Here is a 25,067-nt window from a genome sequence, read left to right as displayed (position 1 = left end):
GTAAATTGAGGTGGATGTGTGCAGAGTTGCTGAAGTAGCTCAGTTTCTTATCTTGGGTGTCTTTATGAAAACAGGCACAGAGTTCAAAGCAATACGTTTCATATAATATCAAAACCGCAGTATAAAGAAGGGAAGACACTTAAAATATAATTTCCATTTTTATTAAAACCATACAAACATTTGTAGTCAGTTATAAAAGAGCAAAGTGGCTCTTCTGGCGGAGGGGCAGCGCTGGGCACTTGAAGCTCCGCTCTGAGCCAGATCTGCCTGGCCTCTGCCCAGGGCCTGGGAATCCCTGCTATCAAAGTCAGTTCTGTATTGGCCCAGGATATCCCCTGCCCTAGTTCCTCTGCTAAAACTACAGCATGAGTAATGTATTTACATAATATATATATATATATATATATATATATATATATATAAAAGCACAATAAATGTGAAAACAACAATGGAAAAAAAAAGAAAAGTAGAATGCATTTCGCAAATCTCAACTTTTCTGATATCCAGACTTTTCTTATATAAATGTTCTGTGATTTTTCTCTTTTTTTCAGACCCCACAAGACACTTTACATGTTTACTTTTTATTCTTTTCATAATTCACAATGGAAGATTGGCAGTGATCTCTTTCTTTTCTGACAGGCAGATACATATAAGGCACATACCTCTGAAATTTCCTTCTTTCAAAGGGAAATGATTTCTACTTCTTTGAAAAAATGAAAAAAAAAGAAAAACACACAACAAAACCAAAGAAAGTAAACACCATCAATGCACAGCTACAAAAATGACCAAAAAAGTACCAAAAAACAATAAAACAGTTTGTACCTCACTGCTTTGATGCAGAGTAAAAGGTAAACTACTCGATATTCTGTGTGCAGTCACACAAGACTGCAAGGCAATACTAACACTGTTGACGAAGTCACTGCAATACTTAATGGCAGTACACATTCTGAATTTAAGAGCTTTGGAGAGAACGATACGCATGATTTCCTATAAAACAAAACACGTCACTGTACAGCACTTTTCATTGGGAGCGGAAAACTCTGTGTGCTGTGGACCGCCATCAGTTATTAAGACAATTTAAAACCATAGAAAGTACTCAAATCAATCCATGTAAGCATCTTTAGTTTTTTGTTATTTCTTTTGTTTTTCTTAAAAAAAAAAGCACCAAATCAAGGAGAGAAAGTCCATTTACACATCAGCTTCGAACAACCGTGCAATCCAACGTCAACAAAACAAACAGAATATAAAAACAGTTATATACACTTGTGAGTACCTTACCAGACTAACAAAATCAAGCCATTTAGATATTAAGTAGACAACAATCTACGGCGCCTTGAAGACTCGGATGTGTGGTCCGCATTTTGGACTCGATACCGTGTCGAGGAAAAACACCACTTGGCAAAACTTGGTAGAAGCACTGAAACATTTACAGCTTCACAAAAGGAACGTACAAACAAAAATGTAACAACAAATGTAAATATACCACTTGTTAAAACCTATGATATATAAAGTTGCTTTCGGGGCCTGTTGTATTCATGACCCGTGTCTCACTTCCTATGATGACAATGGATTCATCTGCTTTGTACCAGTGGGAGCGGTGCACGACTGATACGTGGGCACGTGGGCTAGTCTATGCACTCGTATAGACAGTGTTAAATGTTTCACTTGAGTACATGCATTTATTTTTATTTTATTTTTTACCGACAGGGCGTACAGCAAAAACAGTAACAATACACAGAATACTGATTCAAGGGCGTGAGCTTTTGCTCACCATCACGTAGTTTTACAAAGAGAAGGGCTTCCAAAAATAGCCTTCATTCCAGAAAAGGAATATAACTATTTATTTATACATAATTTTTGACACATCCCATTTCTGCGTAGGATGACATTTTTACAAAATAAAAAAGCAAGGGCTTGGCAACTGCCTGTTTCAGAACACTTCTAAGTACATAAAGTTCTCATAATTACCGCTTTTAACTTTGTCTTCACATACACCAGAGTTTTTCCTCTTCCTTTTCCTTTATTTTTCTACGGGAGGAGAAAGCAGAGAGAAAGAGAGCAGCTACTGTATTATAGCCAAGAACTTGCTCTCCTCAGCAAGGGTGGTGAGGAGAGAGCTCATATCTCCGATGGCCATGTTGTTTAGGCCAGGGACCACACTGTGGAAGGCAGCAGATGCCCGAGGGGTGGTGAGGCGTGAGGAGGTCCTGGACAGACCCTGGAAGACGGAGGGACTCAACGCTCCTGAGACCAAGCTGCCCTGGTCATAGCCATCCTCCAGCATGGCACCAAAGTCCAGACTTACCCCTTCATCTAATACACCGGGAACACTACCGTCCACTGTGCTGGTCACCTGATCTGCACCAGGGGAGAGAAGAGCAACTGAAACCCCGTTGCCGCTTCCACCACCTTGTCCCTCAGATGCAGCTATGGAGTCCAACAAGCACTGATCTTCCAGAACATGGAATGTGGAGGCCTTATGATCTGCTGGTTCGTAAGAGGGGCAGTCAACAAAGCCCTGCTCTAAGTATCCATGATCCTGGGACTCCAGCTTCAGCCCAGAAACTTGATTCGCAAGGGAGCAGCTCTCGCCACTCCTCTGCAGTTGTGCTTGTTGAGTGACGCAAGATTCGTTTTCATTGGTGCTCCCGGGACTGAGGTATTGCTGGGTTCTGCCCAAGTTCCTGTTGATTGGTGGATGAGGAACATGTACCGGGCGATTGTGATGAAGAGCAGACCCCTGGGAGAGGCTGGGGAGGTAATTCATGGAGGCTCTGCTAAGGATTAGGTTGTTTCCTACCTGGCAAGAGCTGCTGTTGTGCTTCTGATGGAAGTGGCTCTGTTTTTGAAATCCGTTGGAGGCCTGCTCTCTGAAGCCCTGGGGAAAAGGTCCATTGCTGATCTGTGTAAAATTAGACCTATTATAGTTGTTTGTAGAGTTTTGACCAGTACCTCTCATTTCCAAGCAGGAGTTAGGTGATGTCTCTAGCTTCACTCCAGGGTTTACGCAGCAAGCACTTTGAGACTGATTAGCTTGGGCGCAACTGTTCTGGAAATCAACAGGTACTTGCTGCTGAATAACCATGTTTCCAAACCTGCCAAAAGGTGCAGACACAGGCCCGTGTTCTGTGCTAGGCCACCTTCTACACTGCGAATGGTGGTTTTGATCCCTTGGAGGACACTTGTCAGCACTCCCAGAGCTCACTTCATTCCATTGGATGGGAAGTTTACTGGGGCTCTTCCTCTCTCGTAACTGTTGCTGCTGCTGCTGAAGACTATGGGACCCAGGGAAGGCCGTATTTGACCCCGGAGTTTGGATCTGGTCTATCTCCTCCATAGATAGGTGGGAGGTGTCCCTTTGGCTAGAAGCTATTTGGTCCTCATTGTGCATGTGGGAGCCATTGTCCAACTGAACTTGGGAGTGGAGATACTGCACCAGATCATCTGGTAATATATCCTCATCCCCAAGCAACAGCTCAGCCTCCCCATCGTCCTCCATTGCCAGAGCTTCTAAGGCCGCTTGTTCCGCAATGCTAGGGGTGTATGGCGAGTGCTGCAGGCCTCTGTGCAGGTTGCCTTCTGAGCGCGTGTAGTTCTGTAGGTTCAAATTTCGAGACTCAGGCGTACAGTGCAGAGCAAGAGGCGGAAGAGGGTGGAGGTTATTAAGGCTGCTGAAGCGCTGCACCGGAGGGAAACTACAAGTTTCAGGAGCCTGCGTCCGCACTGGATCGCTAGCCCTCCGGTTTCCATTCAGTGGTCCCTCACCAGGGTAGAAGACCCTCCTCCTGTTACCTGCATGTCCCGTGTAGCCATTGCTGTACCCACTGGTTCCGTCACTGCAGCGAGGTGGCCTGACTAGAGGTGGCAAACAGTGGTTGCTACCACCCTCATCCATCATGGCCATGCGGGTCTTCAAGCTCATGCGCTCCATGTTGGGTAGAGGCGTAGGAGGCGGGCCACCTGTTGCTGCTGCATACTTGGCTTTAAGGTGATAGTGCTGGGCTGGGGTTAAATTGAGCATCCCTCGTGATCCCCCTCCTCCTCCCCCAATGCCTACTACTCCCACACCTCCACAGCCCCCAACTGAGAACACCCCTCCACCCCCTCCTCCCACCCCACCTCCATACTGGCTAGCTTCACTGGACCGACGGGAGGCATCGGTGGAGATGGGGTCGTAAGAGTCGGTGGAACTGAGGTTGTGGTGGCGGCGGTGGTGGGCGGCTGCTGCCGTACCCTCGCTCTGGGAAGCCTGGCTAGAGCGACGGCTGGAGAAGCAGGGGGAGATGCCGGAGGAGCGCCGGCTGCTGCTCAGGTAGGCTGAACTGGTGGCGCTGCCGCTGCTGTCACGCCGGTCTCTGAGCAAGTTGAGCACTGTTAGCTCTGTGCTGCCCAGCTCAGCATGAGCAGGTGGCTGAGGGGCAGACACCCCCCACTGCCTGCCCAGACAGGTTCCTGGGGAGACACGCAGACAAAGAGATGGGAATGAGAAAAGTTTGGACACGATAAAGAGAAACGAGGGGAGGGGGGGGAAAAGTGTGGTGAAAACGGGATATTAGTCAAAGATGATGAGGAGAAGCCAAATAAGTTAAGTGTAAGTGTGGAGAGATCTTTCAAACAGATGTTACCACAGCCAACTGGCAGCAGTTGGGCCATGAAACATCACATTACATGCTATTCTCTCTGATATGATATACAGCTTGATATGGTCTTGATACCATTTTCCAGCAGAACAGTAAATTTTAAGCATTTGTTTTGCCTGAATCCTTCAGCCAGAAGATGAAATTCAGGATAATTTATCTCTGTGATTTGTGTGCACGGTCATGGTGAGGTGTGAATTCTGTTTACAGGTGCTTTTTAACTACCATGTGTTTAACCCTTTAAAGCCGGTCGGAGCGGGCACGCTCCGTTTTGTGTAACTATTTTTAAATCCCTGTAGAACCGGAACCGCGTAAGCTAGCGCAATAATTGTTTTTGCATATGAAGCCGGAGGAGTTGTACTTACATCTTATGCCATCAGCTTGTCCTAGGTCACAGTTTCCTTCCACATATAGCTTTGCAAAAATTGCATAAAAAGCACTTGCAGGAACAAAAACATAATATTCCAGAAACACGCTTTGCCGATCCGATCAGCTGTTCGTAACACTTCCCACATTGAAACAGACGTCAACGGAACGATGGCATGTCCGCCATTACCTGCCCGAAACCGGAAGTGATGTCATTTTCGCAGAAAATGTAGTTTTTTACTTGTAGGCCTTAAAAGCCTATACTGGTGTTTTTATAAGTCATGTTTGACTTTATGCTTTTCTGAATAGTTGCTGGGATGCTTAGAACTCAAATAGAACTAAAATAGTTTATTTTGATGCTGTTTTCTTTGCAAATTTGCATCATAGGATTGTTTTTCGTTTTTCCTGCAGTATATAAAAATTGGTGTATCTCAAAAGTAAAACTATGAAGACACTCCTGTTGTTGTAAACTATTTTTTGCAACTTTTTTGTATTTAAAGTTTTGAGGGATAAGCCTCTTAAATTTCTCCAAATAGAAATATATGTAAAAAAAAAACAAAAACGATTTTCAATTTTTTTGTAGTTTATTGCAGTTTTTTGCAATTTATGTAGTTACTATGGACTTAATGCATACATATTATTAAAATATGGGCTATAACAGTATTGATGTATAGCAACTTGAAATGCTCCCAAAAATGGCACTACAGCATGTAAAAATATAAAGTAAGCTCTGGCGGCCTTGGTTCTATGGTAGGTCTCAAAGGGTTAAACCATTCCATTATAAGAGGGTTTTTTTTAATCCTTCACAATCCCATTTGAGCTTCAAATAAAATGGACAAAATGACATTTAAAAATGTAAAAGTTAACCTTACCCTTCCCCAACATGTTGGGTACTGCAGAAGCTTTGGGGGGCGGTGTAGGGGACAGGGGCCCCAGCCTGGGCAGCGCTCCATTCACCTGCTTCAGCCTCTCCATCTTGATGTGCTCCATCCATCGCAGAGGGCGGCCGATACTTCGCCTCGCCTGGAGGGTCAGCATGGCCGCGGTAGCTGTGGAGACAGTGGAGTCCATGATGGGGGCTGGCTCACCCTCACACTCCTCCTCTACTTCCTCTTCGTTTTCCTCTTTCTCTTCATCCTCCTCCAGCCCCTCCCCTGGCGAGCGTCCGGCGCTCACAGCAAGCTGGACTCCACTGCTGGGATAGGTGCTGATGGGGGACTGGTCACTGCTGCATGTAGACTGACCGCCAGGGCTTGGCTGAGACGTCTGATGCACGCCAGGAAAGAAAGAGAAGAATAAGAATAGGAGAAGAGAAGTGAGAAAAAAAATCAATATATTAGTTAAATAGTTAGAAACAATGACTCCAGGTTACACAAGTGAAGATATAAAGCGTTACAAATGATGACAAATGAGCATGCACTCTAAAATGTTGGACAATGATCATTATTCATGAAAACGAACCATTATGAAACACAACTGTAGTCGTGTGTGTGTGTAATGATTGTGTGAAAGTTACTTTTAATCTTTTGGGGAAAAAAACCTTTAGTTTATTTAAGTCTATAGAAAGTTGGACCTTAAGTTATACAACCTAAAAACTTTCAGTGTATAAAATCTCCACTGTCTATAGTACTGTGCAAAAGTCTTGAGACATCCCTTATATTTGTATATTTGTATAAAAAAGCATTTTTGCCCCAACAAGTTGATTCCTAAAGAGCTATTAGGCAAAAACTTGGCATATCTCAGCATGGTGTGCAGGATAAAAGAAAATGTGCCAGTTCTAAAAAACAGTACATGAAAGTATACAGAAAAGTACCATCAGATTTTGTTTGACCATGCAATAACATCTGGAAAGCATCTGCTTGGTAACTGTTTCATTTTTCCGCATGCCAGTGACTGAAAAACACACTGCCAATGCAGCATGTTGTAAGTGAATGGGACAAAAGGAAACCAACATTCAAAGACGAGCCTTGAATGCTCTTCAAGAAGTCTGGAAAATTACCCGAGAGAGTTCAGTTTGTGTTGATGAATATCTGTGGTCTGTTTTTGCCCTGTATACTGTATTTCCATGTTTACATGCACCTATTTTCACTTCCATAGAAATATATAAAAAAAATTAGAGGTAACTTAAGACTTTTGTATATATTAGCCGATAGTTGTACAGATGCAAAATGTTAGACGTATATTGAAAACAGAACATCACCGAGTCATTGGTTATTTTCTGTTCAGAAATCTATTAGAATACTTGTGACCACATCTAATGGACCCTAACACGGTCTGCTCAGCTGTGGTGCTGCATGAGAAGCAGACGAGTATTGTACACATGGAACAGAAATCACCACCATCACATAGTCTGTGGATCACCAAGCATCTTTTTTGTAACAGAGGTCTAATCAATAACTCCTCTCATGTGACCACATCTGGATAAAATAGTCAAATATCTTTTTGAGCTACTGTTTTTTGATTTTATTTAATGGAATGTTACAGATTACATTGCCGATGGGAATAATGAGATCCTTTTTTTTTGGCATCAAGTTGAAATAGTATTTAGTGCTTTTGATCCTGTTTACTAGTGATTAAGTTTGGCTGCACAGTGCAGCCCTGAGCAGTATCAAGCTTACTTTCAGTGCCCTTGCAGTTCTCCCCAAAGGCATGCTCTCAGCTTATAGTAACACAATGCCGTACAATGCAATAAGAAAAACAGTCTTTTTATGAATTTAAGGAATGAGAGAAACCAGGAATGGGAACCCATCTGGCATGTTTTAAAGTCAACATGTGGAGCAGTTGTGACAGGATGTTAAACGTTTGATGGGAAATAGGACGATGAGCAAAGAACATGAGAATATTTTACAAATAAAATATAAAGTGATACCTATCTCACCTGATTACCCACTGTCCTTAGAAAGGCAAGGAGAGAAATGCCGAAGCATTGGATAGAAGGAAACATGTACTCATTAGAAGATTATGGTGTTAAACGTGCATGGCCCCTATTAAATGCTATATCAAACCTAAATACTAGGCATTCATTCACTAAGTTTAAGTAAATAGTAGTCAGAATGTTAGAAAGTTAAAGTGCAGGAATCCAAATGAAGTTAAACACATGCGAGTCGGCAAGAAGGATACAAAAGCTGAAGTCTTACCATGGGCTTCTCTGTCTTGACAGACTTGACCTGCAGACAATCGTCCTGTTTTGAGGTAGAGTGGTTGTACTCCCTTTGGTCCGTATACCCGCCCAGCGGAAGTTGGCCTGGCGAGCGACCCTGGCCGTTCCCCCCAGGCTCCCGGGGCTGGGGTGGCGGGCGCGGGTAATCGCCCCGCTGTTTCTTGGTAATGTGCGCCTCCGGCCCGTGTACCGTCTTAACATGCTTCCGTAAGGAGCTTGGATCTGTGTAACGTTTTGTGCATCCCGGGATTTTACACACATACGGTTTCTAAGAGAGAGACGAGAGACGAACATTGAGTTTGTTTGTTTTTCTTTGTTTTTTGGCATGTTGAATGTGCGAAAGAACCTGTTGGCACCTCATTTGAGTGTGTTCGATTCTGATGTTTCGCCCGGTCTGATGCATTGGAGAAAGCCTTGTTGCAGCCTTCGTGTTCACACACGTACGGTTTCTCTCCGGTGTGGGAGCGTAAGTGAGTCTTCAGGTTTTCCAGACGAGAGTAGGCCTTGGTGCAGCCTTCAAACTGAGGAGACGAAGACAGTTTCACTCACACATCACATTCTTTTACCACAAACGTCGCAATAATGTGACATCAGCTGAGTCTATCTGAGCGTCCCTTACTGTGCACTTGTGCGGTTTTTCCCCAGTATGCCTGCGCATGTGGACCACCAGCATGTACTGTGCCTTGAAGGGCTTCTGCTCTCGAGAGCATTCCTCCCACCGGCACACAAACTCCTTCTTCTCTCCGTGGATGTGGTCATTGTTGATGTGCTGCAAAAGAAGATGAGAGAATTTAAAACGGGACCGCTCTCGTGAGAAGTGGAACGTCACTTTGCGTCGAGCATATTTGTTTTTCAGCTTGAGCAATTTTTTTCCCCTCTGCAACACATAGGGGGAAATATAATATTTCCTTTGGCGAATCTCCATTTAATTTCTTCAGTCTCATTCCTCTACAGTCTTTCTCCTTTTTACAGTCTATTGAAATCTGCATAAAAGCAGGCAAAGAAAAGGCAGACGTGTGAGTCTCGGTGTCCGATCTGAACGGGATTTTCAAATAAAACCCTGTCACTTCGCATCACACTGGGCTCGCGCCCCTCCATGACAAGTGCTGACAGTTGTGCTGCCGTGGCAACTTCCAATCTGAGGCTTAGGAAGACAGGGGAGGTGGGAGCGAGGTGAGGGGATAGGGAAAGAAATCAAAAGTTCAGTCGAGGCGTTTGAAATGCGAGGGCTTTACAACTCCAGCCAAGCATTATATCTGCAAGTACCACCTTTCCCTTGCTCCATCCCCTTCTCTCTTCCCTTTTACTCCTTTTTTTTTTCTTTTTCCTCACAAACTGTCTTCTAAAATGGGATAAGTGGCCTAAGTTACAGAGGAATGAAAGAGGAAAGGGGAGGAGGGGGGGATGTGAAGATGTAGACGCTCTGGGGAAGAAGTCAACATCTGGCTCTCTTTCAGAGACAACAGTGTGTGGTGGCCTCTGAAGTGTCTATCCGAGAGCAATTTAAACCCACAGAGACAGACAATATCCTGACTGAAAGAAACCAGCATTATTACATTCCTGAGCAGCAGAGAGGACTCTTTATACCTTTAGGGTGAACGAGGAGGGACAGAGGAAGGGAGATGAATACATACTTGACTTTGAACGCTTTTAAATTTCTGGGAAATCCAAGATTGTCGAGCTATAAAACATGCAGGACCAAAGCAGATAAAGTACCCAGGGTCATTTACCCTCCAGGCATGAAGCTGCCCTGACAATGTCATCTTTGTACCTTCTCAGTTCCTCACTCACTGGCTAGATCATGACCCCAAGCGTAAGCATGACCATGACATCAAAGAGATGCCGCGCTTCTTAAAATCATTCTTTTATTCTGACCCCAAGCCTTTCCCTTCCCAGCAATACTAAAGGATGAGTACCAACAAATGAGTGAAAACAGTAACAGCAGAGCGCAAAAGCAAAGAGTAAAATTGACACTAATATATCGGCAAGGAACCACCATTATTCTCACTTGACAGTTTTTAATTTTAAAGTGACAAAACAAGACTAATTCCAGGGGAAATGATTGGAGCCTGATTGACCATGGACGTTAGCGAAGTTTCCCCAAGATTGATCTTCTCCCCCACCTTGGTCCGAGCTTCGGAAAAACCTGACTCGTCTTCTCTTTTTCTTCCTCTCCGTGAGGGAACCCCGGTGGCAAGCGATCGGTCTGTTGTGACCAGCGTTCAATATCAGCCGGCTGAGAGCGATGAGGAGAAGGGCCGCGGCGCTGGATCATGCCGGTGGCTGGCACGGCGCAGTGCACGCTCGCACACACGGATGGATACGCAGTCACACTCTGTTTGTACAAAACGAAGGAGGTCGTTGACGGGCGTGATGCATGAGCCTCCGGGCTGACAAAAAGGGGGACAGGCAGCACGGGGGAGAAGGGCCGCCGAGAAACCTAATGGCAAGATCTAATGGCAATTCTTATTGAATCAATAATCTCCATGCTGAGCAGACAGGTCCCGTTGGCCGGCTAAATCGACAAACAGGTGCTGATAGCGCCGGCGCGGCAGGTTATTCATCTTCCCCCTGCCAGCTTATCGGCCAACAACTGTAAAAACGCCACCAAGATGGATTTAGGAGGGAGTCGCACAACGGGGAACGCAAGGGACACGGACACAGGGGACAGTGAAGCCGTCTGTGACATATGAGGTGCACGCACACACACACAGAGGTGCAAGCACTGTTTTCTTGGTCCATATCCTTGTTTGGTCCAAACAACTATTTAAAATAAACATAAATAACCCGAAAAGACACAATTGCTTTACACTCCAATTCATGTAAACAAAATATGTAAAATAACTAATATATATATAAAATAAAATAAAATAAAACAGCATGATTTGTTTCTATAAAATACTCAAATGCTCACATCTTATATGCATTACTAAAACACAGGATCAAGCCTCTCTCTCTTTTTTTTTTCTTTCTTTTTTTGCCATTCCCCTCTTCAGTATCCATCTCCATGTCTCCTTATCAAACCCTCTCTGGGACATAGCCTCCACGCATTAGAATGCAAGCGTGCATGAAAAGAGGGCCTGTTTACAAGGCAATTTCACTAAGCTGTGGGACCCGCAACACCGTTTAGCTTTATCAAGCGCCGCCTAATAAATCATATGTTCCTTTGTGATGTCAGTTGGTGAAGTGCATTGTGTAAAGAGAGAGGGGGGGGGCGAGAACGAAAAAGGCAAAGAAGGGAGGGAAGGAGGGAGGAAGTAAATGGGAAGTGAGGGGGGTGGGAATGAGTGAGTGAAGGAAGGGAAGAGAGTAAGTGAGGGAGCCAGAATTGGCATGTGTAATTCAGCACACTCTTTTCATCTTAGAGTATGATACTCTAGACAGATAAGGGGGCCTAATCCTTCTCCTGATCAAAAAAAAAATCTGCATTTTACCAATTAAAGGCCTGCGCCAGCAGGCGGGAGAGGGTGTGTGGGGGACTGCCTTCAGACTGCGCCTGCGTTTATCTCCCTTTAACACTGGGGAGGCGCGCAGCAGTCACCTCAGCGAGGGTGCACACCGGCTGAGCAAAGGCAGCTCCCCATCTAAGAACGACGACATCACAGCGCCACCTATGAAGCTGACCTGGAACATAACAGTAGGCTCTGGAGGATGCAAAAGGCTTTATTAGCTCAAAAAAAAAAATCGCACGCATGCAGACCACCAACTTCTTCAGACACCCCAGTTTAAAGTCTGTCATATCTTCCAAAACAAGCCTGCTATTTGTGCATGCCTGCAATACTGAGAGAGAAATAATTCAGAAGCCACAATTGGTTTAAGTACTGATATCCAGCATCACCTATTTTTTTCACGTAATTCTAAAATAAACAGGCTTTGAATAGGGAAAAAAGCTGAAGGGTAAAAAAATTAATCTGGAAATTCATAGAGTAAAACTGCATTATATGCAATTACCTTAAAGCCACTTTTTTCAAAATCTTTTCAGTGTTAAATAGCGGCAACAACGTAGAGTTTGATTTTAGACTTCTCATTGGTGAAGGATCGGTAATAGATCAATGAAAAAATAAAAGATTGTTCAGCAAGGCCATATTAGGGAATTTTGGGAGTGTGGGGTTCACATCTCCGGCGACAAACCCCAGCAAAAAAAGCCTACTTCAAGAGAGACATTAAAGAAGCCACCAGGCCTTATCTTTAAAAGTACTCCCTCTGAGGGGGAAAGAGGGGAGGCAGAGAAAATGAAAGAGAAAATGAGAGAGGGAGAGGTTTGTGTCACCCCCACCCTCAAAAAAAAAAAATGGGAAAGCAAAAGAATGTGTAGCTGAGGGGAGAGTGAGATGGGAGAGGTACAAAAGAGTTGAAATGTAATAAATGAAATAAATACAGCAAACGAAAATTGACGCCCGCCTCGCTTTTGCTGACTGGGTAGGCCAGATAAGTGAGCCAAATTGCACAGATCTGATGTTTATCTTATCGGCGGCACCGAGAGCGCTTAAACGCAGATGATAAAGGAACGCCGTGGCGTGTCATGGTGAAAGCACGTTTGAGAGTGTAAAAATATGCATCAAGAGCACGGCAGGAGTGCTTTTGAACAAGGTGGAGAGCAATGAGGGTGGTGCAAAGGCTTAATTCTAAAATTAGGCCAACCACAAAGAAAAAAGGAGGGAGGGGGGATTGGAATCAGTGAAGCCGCCAGTTTTAAAACTTAAAAGGCGTTTACGGTATGACGGCGACTCTTAACACAGCGGCCGGATGTGGCTGTAGAAAGTTTGTGTTGGTTGAAAGAGTTACAACCAAGGAGAAAAAGGCTTTTTTCCCCCTCATCATGTTTTTTTTCCCCAAAGCCATTTCAGAAGACAAGTACAGGGGGAAGGGACGCTCCATTGTTTAGTTATATGGAAATCCCCCCCTCCACCCCCAGCCCCCAAACCCCTCCCCAATGTGTGAGAAGAGCCACTGTGGTCCAAATACTGTACTTATCCTATTACTGAGGGGGGTGGGGGTGCGGAGAGATAAGAGCATTTTCCCGTCCGCTCTGCTGAATTAGAGGGCAGGGATTCTGTAGGCGAAGACTTTTATTGGCATCTCTCAGCATATCTGCATGTGCATAGAAAATGAGAAATAAAACGTAATATCAAAAAGTCAAGCGCTGGAGAGGCGGATGGAAAAATGGAAAACTAATAAGGATTTTGTTAGCGCGTGTCTACACGGCGATCTGATAATAAGAGCGGTTTGGCGGGGTTAGGCCGGATAGTATATGTGGAGGAATGAGAGGACACGGCTTTGTTCGAGTGGCCACCTGGTGTGACTAAAGAAGGTGGGTGGATGTGGGCAAGGTTTTCTAATAATCGGCCATTCTCACCTCCTCTCCCACCACCTCCGCTCGCCCCCCGCCCCCTGAAACACGGGGCAAGAAGTTGTCAAGATCCTCAACCTTTGAGCTGAGCCCTTCAAACACGGGAGGCAGCCCATTCCGTGCTGAGGATATCAATTATAGATAGGGGTTACCACCGCGGCTGAGGATTGCAATGTCAAGACAGCAAATAGACAGCTGTGGAGAGCTGAGGATCTTTCTATCAGATGTGTGTCTCGTGCGCACACGTGTGAGCGGATGTGCGCGCTTCACCGTCCCCTTCTATTGTTGTAATTTCATCGCTCGCTCGGAACTTTTGCTTCCTCGACTTAGCTGATGGCCGAGCTGTTCACGGGCCAAAGCTAATGGTGCCAGTGTGAGCAGCCATGGCGGGGGTGACACAGCCGTGATGTCATTAATATTTAGCTTTACAGCGAACCCTCGGGCACAAGACGATGAGAGCCATCCATCTCCCGGGCTGTGTGAGAGTTCAGATAACAGACCGGAGGGCTGGGTGGGGGGGTTCGGCCAAGTCAGTGTAATACACAAAGCTCACTCTGGAAGGCTTAACCCTCCAAATCAGTTTGCACCGTTCAGCTGTGTGATGTGCTTTTCAGCTTCTGAGCCCATTACCACCGTCCACGGATCTCCAAAAGCATTATCCAGCGGCAGCAACAGTCGATGCCCGCAGCTCCGACCCTGCTGCAGCTGCTGCTGGTGTTCAAACACGCAGGCAGAAGTTGTTGGCTGATAGCAGGCGTTGTCCAAAATAGCACAGCTTCTGTAGATTGTGCTAGGATGTACTGAGCTTGAGAAAAGGGAAAGCAAAAACCTCTCACAGCATAGAAAACAAAAAAAGCAGACTGGTGGTGGTAGCTCTGCTGCGTCTTACAGATGCAAACACCCTGTTGTGTCTCGCTGTTTGTTACCTGCAAGACAAGCTGCTCCTGTCAGAGAAGTGCAGAAACTTCTCTCCCAATAGTAAGCCATGAATGACACCTGAGTGCAATAGCAGCCATTTGCTTAACAGCAGCAAGAAAAAAAAAAACGGTCGAAGTGACTGAAAGCAAATATTCTGAGCACAGTTTAGTGACATTATGTGTAATTTATGGAACTGCAAATATTTGCGTATGGATTTCTGTACAGACAGGAAAGAGGGATTTTCACCCATTACAAACATACTCCCGTGCTGCTGGAGGAGGATGGCCTACACATTGGTCGAATGCTGATGGATTAAAATAAAAATCCAAAAATGAAGCATGAAATGTACAGACAGTGGCGGCAATGGTCACTTTTCACAGTTTGTGTTATAAAATCGCTCTTCTCTGCCACTGGCTGACGGACCAACAACAGTCTATGCAAGTCCAAGGCTGTAGGTGGATGGGCAGTTTCAAATGACAATGAAATTTTCTCCAGTGAAGCCACAACATTGACATATGAACACTTTTTTAGTTGATATGACGAAATACTAAACATTTTTGTGACTAAGTTGCTTAGTTGCGTGTCCAGGAGTTATGTACAATCCAAGCAGCAACTTCCAGGCCTGCAGTTTCTTGAATGGCCACTAGAGGTGGGCCCCAAATATGAATACCTATGCAACGCTATCCTGTGTTACCATGAAAAAGACATCACCTCAGCTACTTCAAGTTGTAAGATAATACTTTTGAAGTATTTTTAAGGGAAGTGTCTAACAAAAACTAGGGAATCTGTTCAATAGTCTGCTGGGGACAATTTACGAGTTTCCATCTGCTTATCCAATGCATTTTGCACACATGCCAACTCTCTTTTACGTTCTCTGTGGACAGAAGCCAGAAAGCTTCCAATAATAAAAATCTTGTCCTTTGTTCACATACTGTACATACTCATATTCATACATCTGCTTACAGGCATTACCTGTCAAATAATATGACAGTCTACAAAAGCCTGTGAGTGACATTGTAGCATTTATTTCTGTTACTAAATACTAATTATCAGGTATCTTTGTGCGTGTGATGCATCCCAAAAACACAAACAGCTTTCCACGTTTGGTTAAAACGCTAAGCTGATTTTTTCCTGAACTCATGACCCTGTTGTTGTGACTCAAACTGACAGTATGAGCACAGTGAGACTGCAACGAAAAATTGTTTTCATATTAAGTCATTTATAGTTATTTTGTTGAACACTTCTTGTGATTTTTAGTGGGTTTTAAAATCTACTCACTTGTACTAGCTGCTCCTGCGTGTCAAACTCACGGCAGCAGTTTTCCCAGTGGCAGTTTGTCTCGTAAACTACCTCTGGCTCCTGTTTGCTCTCATCCTTGTCCCCTTCCTCCTTCACCAAAGTCATACCGTCGGGATTGTCCTGAGGAAAACAAGTTTTAGCACAACAATCAGTATCACCGGCACAACATGGTGAGATAAAAGTTAGAAAGCAAAAGTAACCGTTTCCTCTTCCTGACATCCGTCCATGTAAACCTGTCACAAAAGCCATTTTTCACATGAAAGGCACAGCCTTGAAGGTTATTGGTTAGTGGTGTAGCCTCAGTGCCCCCGCACAGCTGACCTCACCTGGCTGCCTGGGAGAAAAGAGTACAGGGCGGAAATGTAGCGCTGAAAGCCCCTCTCTGTTTTGGTGGTTTTTATACGACAAGACTGGGGTGAGTATTTGAGGAATCTAACCTCCTCTTCCTTCCCTAGGCTGCTCTATTAGCACAGACATATTTCACTGTCACAGCTAGATGCCGGAGTAGAGCAGGGAGTTGGAGACGGCTTTAAAGGAGAGCCCGGGCTTCCACTGCATACCTCAGGCTCTTTCTTCTGCCTGAGAATCGACCCCCGTAAGATTTTTCCTCCACATGCAGACACTTACTCTTATCACACTTCTCTTTCTTTACCCCAGCCATTTAAATTCTGATTAAACCAAAGCAAAAACAATTTCCTACCAGTGTCCCGAAGATCAATGAATAGTTTTGCTTTGGAAACTGAAACTGATTAGAGGGGGAAAAAAGGGAAAATCAGCCAGATGCAGGTAAATAAACACTAAACTGTGGCTGGTAGGCTTGCCTATTGTTGTAGCCATGTTGGCAGGTGACCAGCAGCTATATCGGCTTGTTATTCTGGGGGGTGTCTAAAAATAAAATCAAGCTGGTGGGATTTAGCAGTAATTTGCTTCCCTTTTTCCCCAGAATGTGTGGAGTTCTCATATGAGCGAAAAATACCTATTGAGTCAGTAAATGAAAGCTAATTTTGATGTTTGCAGTTAGTGCGGGTGACTCCCACCTGTATGCTCACCGCGCCCGGGCTCGGCAATTCTTCCTCTGGTTTCATTTTGGAACGTTTGTGGTGCATCGGGTCTCCTGTGCTGCTCACAGCGGATTCACTCGTTGGTTTGGCCTGTGAAAAAATATTTGAATATTTACATGATTACATTATTAGATTGTATTTCTTTGAGCCTAAAGCGTCACTGTCTCGACTATAAAGACTATACTGTACAAAAATCTGATCAGACTTTTTTAAACTGGTCACGAGCAGTAGCTCTCCAGACTTTCTGAAGGTCTCTCAAAGTCTTTCTTTGGACATTGGCTGCTTTTTCACTGATTTTCAGTCCAGTCCTTGTGCCTGACCATTTTCAGTGTTTTTTTTTCTTTGTTTAGCCACTAGGTGCCAAACTAAAAGAATCAGCCAGTGTTGTGTCTACACATTACAGACAGCTTAGTAAAGACACATGAAGCCTCAAGAGAAATGAGGAATCGTGGCTTTCTAGAAGTCAGTCTTGAAGTCTTGAGGAAGTAAAACAGGGCGGGGGGGAGGCTGAGGTTTGTCATATTACACAACAACTGGACTGAAAATCAGTACAAACAGGTTTTATGGAGTGATGAATCCAAATGTAATTTTTTTGTTCAAATCATTGTCAGTATGTATGGAAGAGATTTAACAAATGGTTCAGTATCTACAGCCATCTGTAAAACACAGTGGCAGCTCTGTCTGTATTTCAATCAGTGGTGTTAGGGAGCAGGAATTATGCCTGTCAGTATGACAATAATGCTAAACACACTGAGAGTGCAGCGAAGCATACCTGAATAGAAAAACACCTGGCGAAACACTATCAGTCATGGATTGGCCTCCCCAGAGCCCAAACCTCAACATTACTGTGAAATTATCTCATCAGAGAACAGAACAAGAGGCATCCACCATCCAAAGAAGAGCCTTGAATTACTTTCCAGAAGCCTGAAGAACTACTCCTGAAGACGACTTAAAGAAATCACAATAAAGCTTGCTAAAGTGAGCTCAGGCTGTGTCGAAGGATAAAAGCTGATTAGAATTGTATAAATCGTGTTCTTGCCTAAAATACTCTATTTCCATGTGTGTTTGCATATATATTTAGTTAAATAATTGCACCTATTTACCATTTTCTTAGCAAAACAAAGAAAATGAGGGGGGGCTGGCTTAAGACTTTTGCACAGTACTGTATATTTTTCTATTTCCTCATATATTTTTTTTTGTTTTATTCTTTATGGTATTATTAAAAATGTATGCGATGCTTATAAGTCAATCAGTCATTTACTTAATCAGCCTGAAAAAAAAACAACCGTGGTTGAACCTTAACGATTCCTGCAAGTCCCAGACAAGAGCTTTAACCGAGCTAATGAAAAGCAATGCAATTCAGTGTATCACATTAGCTACCCTAATCATTGCAATTAAAAAAAAAACACATGAACCAATTCAACCAATGAATGACCTGACTTTGGCCCTGGCTTAAATATGCCCTAGAGGGAATTCTTGTTACATATCAAGCTAGAAGAAATAAAAGAATTAACAAAGAGTTTTTAAACTTCTGGGGGAAAAAACAGGCAAGTTTTTCTTTGACTTTCTATTCCTGAAAATGTTTTTTCCCATAATTTGGAGTGTTTTACAAGACTCTCCGTTCTCTCAGTCTCTTCAGCATTTGTCCAATATTTGATATTCAGCTGTGGCCTCAAAGCAATATTCTGTTGACTCTAGCAAAAGGGAAAAGGCAATTTTGGTGTGCCCGATTTGAATGAGGCCTCATTTGTGATAACATAAAATTTGAGGCATGGGACACAGCAGGGAGGATGGGTAATAAACACTGAATATTCACTTCAAATGCAGGCCCGCACATACAGTAAGGGCTGAGGAATGAGAGGAAAAAGTCCCTTTGGATCCATCCATCCATGTCAATATTCCCTCTCTATATTCTTGTTCTCTCTCTAGTGATTAATGGAGTCAGCAGTGGGATTCTATGCTAACAAGCCCCTTGTTGTTTGCTGCAGGCGGGTTCTGGGCCACGCTCGGCAGTCTAAAAACAAGAGACAACACAAGTAGGAGGAAACTCCCAGGAGAGGCACACATGGAGGGGGGGATCCTGCCTATACCACCTTAGCTCGCTGCATTTCCCTCAGATGTGGCTGGCATAGACGCTGCTATCTATTACCTGCAATGATGAATCGCAGAGGCACTAGCCATCGCTCTCACCTGCGAGGAGTCGTTGGAGATGACTGAGCGCTCGCTGGCACTGAGTCCAGATGGTGGGATGCCAGGCATGGGTCGCTGGGTGGCAAAGGCTGGTGTTGGGTGGATGAGAGGTGGACTGTGGCCAAAGGCAGAGCCAACAATGCCGGGTTGACGGCCCATCAGCTGCTGGTGCACATGCAAAGCCACCGGGGTCGGAGGGTAGGCGAAACTTAATGCTGGGCTGGAGAGAGCAGGGGGAAACAAAAAAATCCTCACTAAACTACTTCACTAAAAAAATCAGCTGTAAAAGAAACGTGGCACAAAAGGGGGAAAGATAGTGAGTAAATGGATTGTTCTGGATAGTGCCTCAATCCCTGAGGACAATCTGACAGGAGATGGTGCGGTAATGCTGGAACCACAGGACCGTCGACAAATCCCTGCCAATGAATGTTCAGCTTGTTAACACAGTGAATTATCATGTGGTCTGTGTAAGGCAGTATGTCATTCTTCCACCAGGCAAATGATACACGCGATAAATAATCTGAGGTGTATCTTATAGCCATGTAAATTATTTTTTATCTACTGCAGCAGAGTTTGTTTTTTCCCCTCTGTAGCTTCTTAACCTGCAACCTGAGCTAACTTTTTGTGGATGATAAAAATCCCAGAAGCGACCCAAAACCTCTCCTGGGGTCTGTATAACCACTGACGGACCTCCAAATAAACACAGATCTGTGTGGCTCCGAGCACAGGCCTCCATTCATCCTGCGCTCTGACGCTTTGCTCTCACTGCGACCCATATTTCTGCTGATCTTATTACGAGCCGAGTGGAAATCAATGAGCCGAGACACATTTGGGGGCCCATCCGCTTGTCATATCACTCATCAGTCTGTTGGCTTTGGCTATTTGGGCCCTGACACTTGGACAGTGGCTGAGTGTGCAGCGTGATTGATCAGGCTCTTCTTACAGATTGCTGATCAATGGCTGTGGGTGGGGCGATGGATCTTTCCTTTTCCCTTCTCTACTCTGCTCTTTCGCTTCCCTTTGCTAGTCTCGGTTACAGAGGCGTGATGTATGTGACGTTTCCGTGAGGTGCACCGGATGACTGACACGAGCCGCCGGGGAGGCAGGCTGACTGGCTGGCTGGGAGATCGTCACCCACGCGGGGCCTTGACATGGACGATACATACACACTTATTTCCCCACCACCGCACACTTCTGGTACACTTTTGTTGTACACACTGATCCTATTGAACTTTATGGAGAGTTTTACTATAAGCATTGGATGGCATCGGAAACACCACGTACAGCATTAATCCCCCCCTGGGGAGAGTCAGCTGTTCCATCCATTCATTCATTATTGACACATGTTAGTTCCAGAATGACCACCTTGAAAGAACCAAATGCACAAAGCCCTTCTTCAAAAGTGACTCACAACTGAGTGATTTACTTTTAAAGTAATGGTCAAAATCTTTAGTCCCTATTATGGGTCAATCCCACAATTCCTTTCATGGGAGTCAATCAATGTAGGCCAAGAGTATAGTAGCTTGTCTACTAGTTTGATCCCTCCTAACTGCATGTCGAAGTATCCTTGGGTAAGATACTGAACCCTGAGTCAGCCCAATGCATCTATCAGAGTTTGAATGTTGGGTTAAAATAGGGGAAAAGCACATGTGAATCGGGCTTGTATGAAAGGACTTTGTGTGTTACAATTGAATAGAAAAGCACTATAACATCCACTTGTCCTTAATTAGACTTCCCTTTCCTCTTCACCATCCACATTTTCCACACAAATACACACAATACAAAGATATCAGACCATTCAAAATTCTAATAACAAATAAAACGATGAATCAGGGGCTATATGAACATTCAGGGCAGTTTTTACCTGATGGCCCCAGCCGAGAGGTGACCGTAAGAGCCGCTGGTAGACGAGCTGGAGCGGGAATTGTTGAGCATGGTGACGAGGGAGTTGGGCGAGTTGCGGATCATGGTCTGCAGGTCAAAGCTGTGCTCAGAGAGGGGTGAGATGGGCAGAGGGCGTTTCCTGCTGGGTCGCGACGGAAGCCTCGGGCTCGGGAAACGAGAGCCTGCGGGGGATGAGGAAAGAGGTGGAGATTGAGCGCCAAGTATCTGGGTTTAGAAAGACCGGTACACCTAAAAATACACCCATATCCGAGCATCAGTTAAACTCTGAAAATGTTTGAGATGAAACGAGCATTTGCTGGTTTTTACACGTTTTTTTGCATCCAAACTCTAACCTAATCTAACCCCAACACATGACATTTTTGTCAATCATCAGACAAAAGGCTCATCTGAACGAGTATTCGGCTGTCACTTGATGCACTGCTTGCATTTCATCTATGAGAAAACATGCCTTTTATGTTGGAGAAATGCTCTGACTGTGTATGGTAATATTTAATCAAGTCCAATTTGACTCGTTATTCAAATGCAATCAGTGTTGACTGGAAATACGAAAAAGGGGGTTTGAAAAGGTAAAAGGCGGAAACGGCGCAACCATTCTCTGCGCACATACAATGAGCCACGGGTAGAGATTAAAACATGACTTTTGTTGTCTTTTCACATGGAGATGTCACAAACAAGACAGAGAAAAACAGAGGGAGATGGAAGGAGGGGGAGAAAAAAAAAGCGCTGAGGGGATGTCGTGCTTTGTGCGTGAACTGACACAATGACTTTGTGACTCAAGATTTGGAAATAAAACATTTTGAGTTATTTTATAAAGGCAAACAAAACCAGCTTAGGCAGCCCCGATAACCCCCCTCCATATTTACGTCCCCCACAATCCATCCATCTCCCAAACGTAAATGCTCCATCTCTCGTTTGACACATCCAGCGATTACAGAACGCTCCATTCACATGGTAATCACAGTGTGTGTGTGTGTGTGTGTGTGTGTGTGCGCGTGTGTGTGTGGATGCTGCTCCAGTGGCAGCAGTGGTGTTCTGGCAAACACAGGCCACGTAAGGAGAGCAACACTGCCTTAATAATGTCACCGTATGGAAAAGCCATCTTTTTTATGTGTTTCTGACGGGGGTCCTTCACATTGTTAAACACAGCGAGGAACACCGCATGGCACATCTGATTTTACACAACTTTGCGCGTCCTAAATTTGACACCAGCTGACACTCCACGCAAGCCGAAGAGCGGCGAGCAAGAGGGAAAGCGTCTACTTGTGGTGAATTAGGTGAAGGGGTGGGTGGTGGTGTTTGGTGGTGGTGGGGGGGAATACAGCTGATGAGATGGGTCTGTGTCCCAACACTGCAAAATCTCATGGGAGTGGTATTTATTAATGCACAGCCCAAATGATAAATCAGCCAACCGGGGAAGACCGAGACAGAAACGTGCTGGCTCGTTGCGGGACTGTCCCTCTAATTTCCTCTTGATTTATGGACGGGATGGCTGGTTAGTTGCCCCGTCATTAATTCTCACGGCCAGAGAGGGTTCAGACGGGCAAGACTGACTGGCGGTGGAAATAAAACGTGGCTCCGAAACTGTGCTTGAACCGTCTCGAACACACCTGAGGGCCACATGAGAGGGATTTTATGAATATAGACTTTTTAGTGTGATATAAACTTGATTTTAGAGATCCAAGGACGCTGATATAAACGAGTAATCTGGTCAAAATCTCTTTGTTTCTGAACAGCTATTTGCTAAAACTACATTTTTACTTTATATTTTCTCCATCATTTCTCATAAATAAGCGGTATATTAATATTTAATACACAGTTTACAGTAAACAGTAATGTAGCTTCAGGCAGCTAGAGTGTAAAGGACATTAAAAGGTTTATTAATTTTCAACGTGTCAGACATCATAACTTTTTCTAAGATGTATTTTATATTTAAAAAGCTGTTTTCATTGTTATTCATCTGTTTACACACAAGTTTCCACTTAAAGGTGCCTATTGGAGAGTTATAGCAGTAATATAACAGTAAATATGTTTGTATGCTTACAGCTACCTTTTAATGTATTATTAATATTTATGAAATGTTTATACTTCTTATGAATTCCAAACAGGAAGTCTTAACGTGCTACCATATAATTAATAGCTACAATTAATCAGGTTACATAAAACAGCTCTGGTGTTAAAAATGCTAAAATGCTGCTAAAAGCAAGCCTGTTTATAAGAAAAACAGCCAGCTGTTAGTGGAGAATAGCAAGGAGATTAAAGTCAGCTAATAAAGACCACAAATAAAGACTTTATGGCAGTGTAGACTTTAGTTTTAGTAATCTATGAGAGCTATGGTGCTAATTAGGCAGTATGAGCATAGACAATAGCCCATTAGAGCACAAACAGGCAGGACAGGCCCATTGTTTCATTAGCAGAGCGCTCTCTGAAGGTAATTAAACTGATTTGAAATTGACTAAAATAGCTGCAGTGTCGTACTAGCCCAGATTATCAGCGAAAGCCTCTTGACAGACGCCGCTCTTTGTATGTGTTTTTTTTTCTCTGAAATCCAACCAAAGCTTTAAAGTGTTAATATTTCAGGCCGCAGGAACACACATTGTTGAAACATGATGAGTTATTACCAGCAATGATCACAGGCGATTTTTTTTAAAAGTGAGGAGCGCCGCATCTCTACTTAAATTTGGCCCTAATTGTTTTGTTTCAGTCTATTAATCTTAAAAAGTGACACAGAAGAAAGGATTTCTGCAGTGATGAATGGTGGGACATTCCAATTCCCACTTAATAGCAATTAATTTTCTGATACCCGCACAAGTTTGGCTAGTTTTAATTAGTTTGTTCTGAGGAATCGGGGGGAACTTCACCCCGGATTTCCATGAAAGCGGCGTCTGACTGACTAAATACATTCTCATCAAAGGGAATGGGGTGAGGCTGTCCGACCTTTCTAAGATTCAGTGTGCATTTAATTTCCTATTTACACTTTAAAATAACTCATTAGCATAAGTCCTCTGCACACAGACCTGAGCCGAACATATTAAGACAATAGCTCATTTAAATCATGTCAGAGGAAAAAGTTGCAGATACCTCCTCGCCGTGGTTGATCTATATATAGTACAAGATAGGTGAGTTGTGAAAGTGCAGTTTTAAGGGTTGAATTCCCACTGGGGCCACTCATGCTTAAATGTGCAGGTATGCACTCGCTTTAAGGTGTAAGCGCAGTAGGGATGAATGTGGTAGGCGTCTATTCACTTACGTTGTAAATGTCCAGTTTTGGCGCCTAGCACAGTTGACATATAATTCCCAATAAACTCAGAGCCACTGTAAATCACCGAGGTTATACTCTTAATGTCAATAAGGAGTCTTTGAACTTTTACTTTTATTTTAGTGTTTTAATTGCTAAGAATGGAAACCACCTCAGCACCATTGGTAACACCTGCTTTAAAATCCTGGTGGTCAGGCAGAGAGATTTAGATAAAGAACAATTATTAAAAACATTATTAACCACCCTGATTATGTTCTGTCATCTGAGTTCAGTAAGCTGCTCCCACCAGTACCCCAGTGCAGAACAAATAGACACTTAAAATCATCATTCATCATTCATTTCCTCCGCTTTTAGATCACTTACCTCTAGATTAACCTTTAGATTTTTTAAATCATTTTTAATGTCTTTGTCAATCTGTCTGTTTATTTTATGTATTTTACTATTTATTGCTATTTATCTCTTGACTTCATTCTTTGTTGATCTGTGCCTTCAAGTGCAACACTGTAGGTGACTAGAGTTTAGTGTGATTGTGTGAGTAGGTTGTGTGGATGAAGTACAAAGCTGCCCCTTTTGGGGGGAGTCTGAGTAATATTCAGTGGTGTAAAACCTTTCACTTTTTAACTATACTTAAACAGGGTTTTAACTTTGTGAACTGCAAACCAGATAAAATGTGCTTAAGTGGGTGAATAAAAGCCAAAAAAGAAAAAGCTGTCTATATTATTAAATCTATTGACTATTTTTTATAATGAAAGTTCATGAAAAGTTGATGAAATCCAGTACTTCTTATGGACGCAAAACAACAAAAGAGATCAAACAAGTTTTGGATGTATGTAATGGGGAATGTGTGTGAGGCAGTGTTTCAGTGTAATCCTAGAATTATTCGATATTTATTTGTTGTTTTATATATGAGACACCTCTGAGCGCA

At 43.7% G+C, this 25,067-nt stretch overlaps 1 protein-coding gene across 1 annotated transcript in view; it reads right to left on the bottom strand.

Moving 5' to 3' along the window:
* Nucleotides 1–145: 145 nt before the first annotated feature.
* gli3 (GLI family zinc finger 3) overlaps nt 146–25,067 on the bottom strand; it is a 97,766-nt gene continuing 72,844 nt past the window's right edge. The window contains exons 7-15 of the mRNA XM_084939645.1: nt 20,846–21,047; nt 18,982–19,201; nt 16,768–16,881; nt 15,710–15,850; nt 8,783–8,932; nt 8,520–8,684; nt 8,141–8,431; nt 5,876–6,269; nt 146–4,452 (exon numbers count right to left, since the gene is read on the bottom strand). Of these exons, the coding sequence (XP_084795771.1) occupies nt 2,063–4,452; nt 5,876–6,269; nt 8,141–8,431; nt 8,520–8,684; nt 8,783–8,932; nt 15,710–15,850; nt 16,768–16,881; nt 18,982–19,201; nt 20,846–21,047 (4,067 nt within the window). The 3' untranslated portion in view covers nt 146–2,062. The remainder of the gene's footprint in view (nt 4,453–5,875; nt 6,270–8,140; nt 8,432–8,519; nt 8,685–8,782; nt 8,933–15,709; nt 15,851–16,767; nt 16,882–18,981; nt 19,202–20,845; nt 21,048–25,067) is intronic.

This window comes from Perissodus microlepis, chromosome 9 (genome assembly GCF_051167445.1).
Source record: "Perissodus microlepis isolate ML-2025 ecotype Zambia chromosome 9, ASM5116744v1, whole genome shotgun sequence".
In the NCBI taxonomy this organism is placed as follows: Eukaryota; Metazoa; Chordata; class Actinopteri; order Cichliformes; family Cichlidae; genus Perissodus; species Perissodus microlepis.
This window is presented reverse-complemented; position numbering and strand designations above follow the sequence as displayed.